The 1,857-nt window shown below is 47.3% G+C and overlaps 1 protein-coding gene across 1 annotated transcript; it reads left to right on the top strand.

Annotated features, from left to right (window-relative positions):
- Positions 1-47: 47 nt before the first annotated feature.
- EMH_0050150 (uncharacterized protein) lies at positions 48-1,259 on the top strand (the record flags this gene model as incomplete). The annotated part of the gene is made up of 1 exon (XM_013496605.1): positions 48-1,259. The coding sequence occupies one exon, from the start codon at positions 48-50 to the stop codon at positions 1,257-1,259; it is 1,212 nt and encodes a 403-aa protein (XP_013352059.1).
- Between the last annotated feature and the right edge of the window lie 598 nt (positions 1,260-1,857).

Genomic DNA, 1,857 nt, shown 5'->3' with positions numbered 1-1,857 from the left:
AAACGAACGACGGCAGGGACTAACTCCGCTTGGCTAGTCGGAAGAAAATGGCAGATCAGAAGGCAGTCACATCCAAGAATTCTAAGAAAACAAATTCGGAAACGCGAAAATCTAAGTCTAGGAAGGAGATTTCCGCCAAAAGGAAGATTAACAACGTGGCGGAGAGAAAGGGGACGGAAGTGAAGGGGACAGGCGTAATGCCTAGCAACGCGGAGTCGACTATGGATTGGAAGAAGGAGTTGGCCTCATTCTTCCGACAAATGAGGGATGAAGGACGAGCATTTGCTGAAGAAATGAAGGCAAAGAGTCGAGAAGGGATGGGGGAAGGTCAGAGGAATCAGAGCGAATCGGTAGCGGAGGAAATATCCCGATCGAAAATGGCTGCGACCGAAGATGGGGCCGATCTGAGGACTTTCCTTAGTTTGACGGAGCAAGAGTTTCGAGAAATGAAAATTTCGGACGATCAATGGGGATTATTGGTGAGAAAGTATTTAGCCGGACGGGCAGTTAAGCAGTGGGATTATATATATCGATCTGGGATAGATATGACAAATTGGTCCCTAGTACGTGAAAGGCTCTGTGAGAGGTTCTGCGTTTTACCACGGGATGGTATGATACTTAAAATGAAGGAAAATGTATGGAAGGGAGACTATAATGAGTATACTAATGTGTTTACGGATATAGTGATTACAGGAGAAGAGATGCCCGAGGAAGAATTGGCTATATTTTATCTAGCGGGATTGCCTGAGGACATAGGAGATAAGTTGACGAAACGTGGGAAGAGGGAATTCCCGACTTGGCATGAAGCAGCAAAGGCGTTAAGAGAGTACGTTGTTCCGATGAATGCGTGGCGATCAAAGAGAAAACGCGCGGTGCGGGAAATGCAGGACGCGGAAGGGCAATCGGGCACGGCAGATGGCAATCCCAAGGCGGAGGGAGAGAAGAATACCGGCAAAGCGGAAGGCTCGAATGGTGTAACGCGAAAGGTTACACCATCAATCAGAGTAGCGACAGAAGGGGAACGATATGTGATACGTTGTTACGAGTGTACAGGAAGGGGACATATGGGAAGGGACTGCCCTCTGCGTAATGGAGTAATAAGAAGAAGAGGAGAAACTTGTTCTAAGTGCGGAGGAAAGGACCATTATGCAAGAGACTGTGCGACTGTGCGACGAATAATGGTAGGAAGTCAGAGAGTAAATATGGGAACGAGTACGGAGATGAAAGAGGGAGTCAACCGGTCAAACGAGAAGGCCTAGGCACTGAAGGAGACAAGTGTTCTAGGCCAGAACATAGAAATGGCAGAGGGAGACAGGTTGTTACAAGCTCAAACGCCATAAAGATCTCCAATCCTATACAACGAAGTGGTCGAGCGAGAGTGACGAGCGAATTAAACGGGAACGAATCAATAACGCGAAAAGGGAGGCATGTGATGTTGTTGAACGGAAACAGAGAACAACCAAACGGGAACGGGAGTGGAACGGAGGAGTGTGAATATCGGGAGAAGAGCGAGGAAGTCGGAGCGATAATAGGAGAAGAGATGATTTTACCGCCTTGGTTGTGGGAGAAGGATGGACTAGCGAACCATCATGGGACGTTATGCAGAGTTTGTAGTGGCGGAAGAACGGCAGTGTTGCTGTTGGAGATAACAGGGTATCGTTGCGAGGGGTTATTGGATACAGGGGCATCAAGGAGTTTTATTCAACCATCTGTGGTAGAAAGATTGGGGTTAAGAACGAGAGCTTTATCAGAGGAGTATTCATTTACGGTCGCAAACGGAGAAATTATTAAAATACATAGTGAAGTGCCGCGACTAGCCATAATATGTGGAGGCGAATGTTTTACGGGAAATTTCCT

Source organism: Eimeria mitis, genomic scaffold (assembly GCF_000499745.2).
Source record: "Eimeria mitis Houghton genomic scaffold, Emh_scaff2193, whole genome shotgun sequence".
NCBI classification, from domain to species: Eukaryota; Apicomplexa; class Conoidasida; order Eucoccidiorida; family Eimeriidae; genus Eimeria; species Eimeria mitis.
The sequence above is the reverse complement of the archived record's forward strand: the minus strand, read 5'-3'. Positions and strand labels throughout refer to the sequence as shown.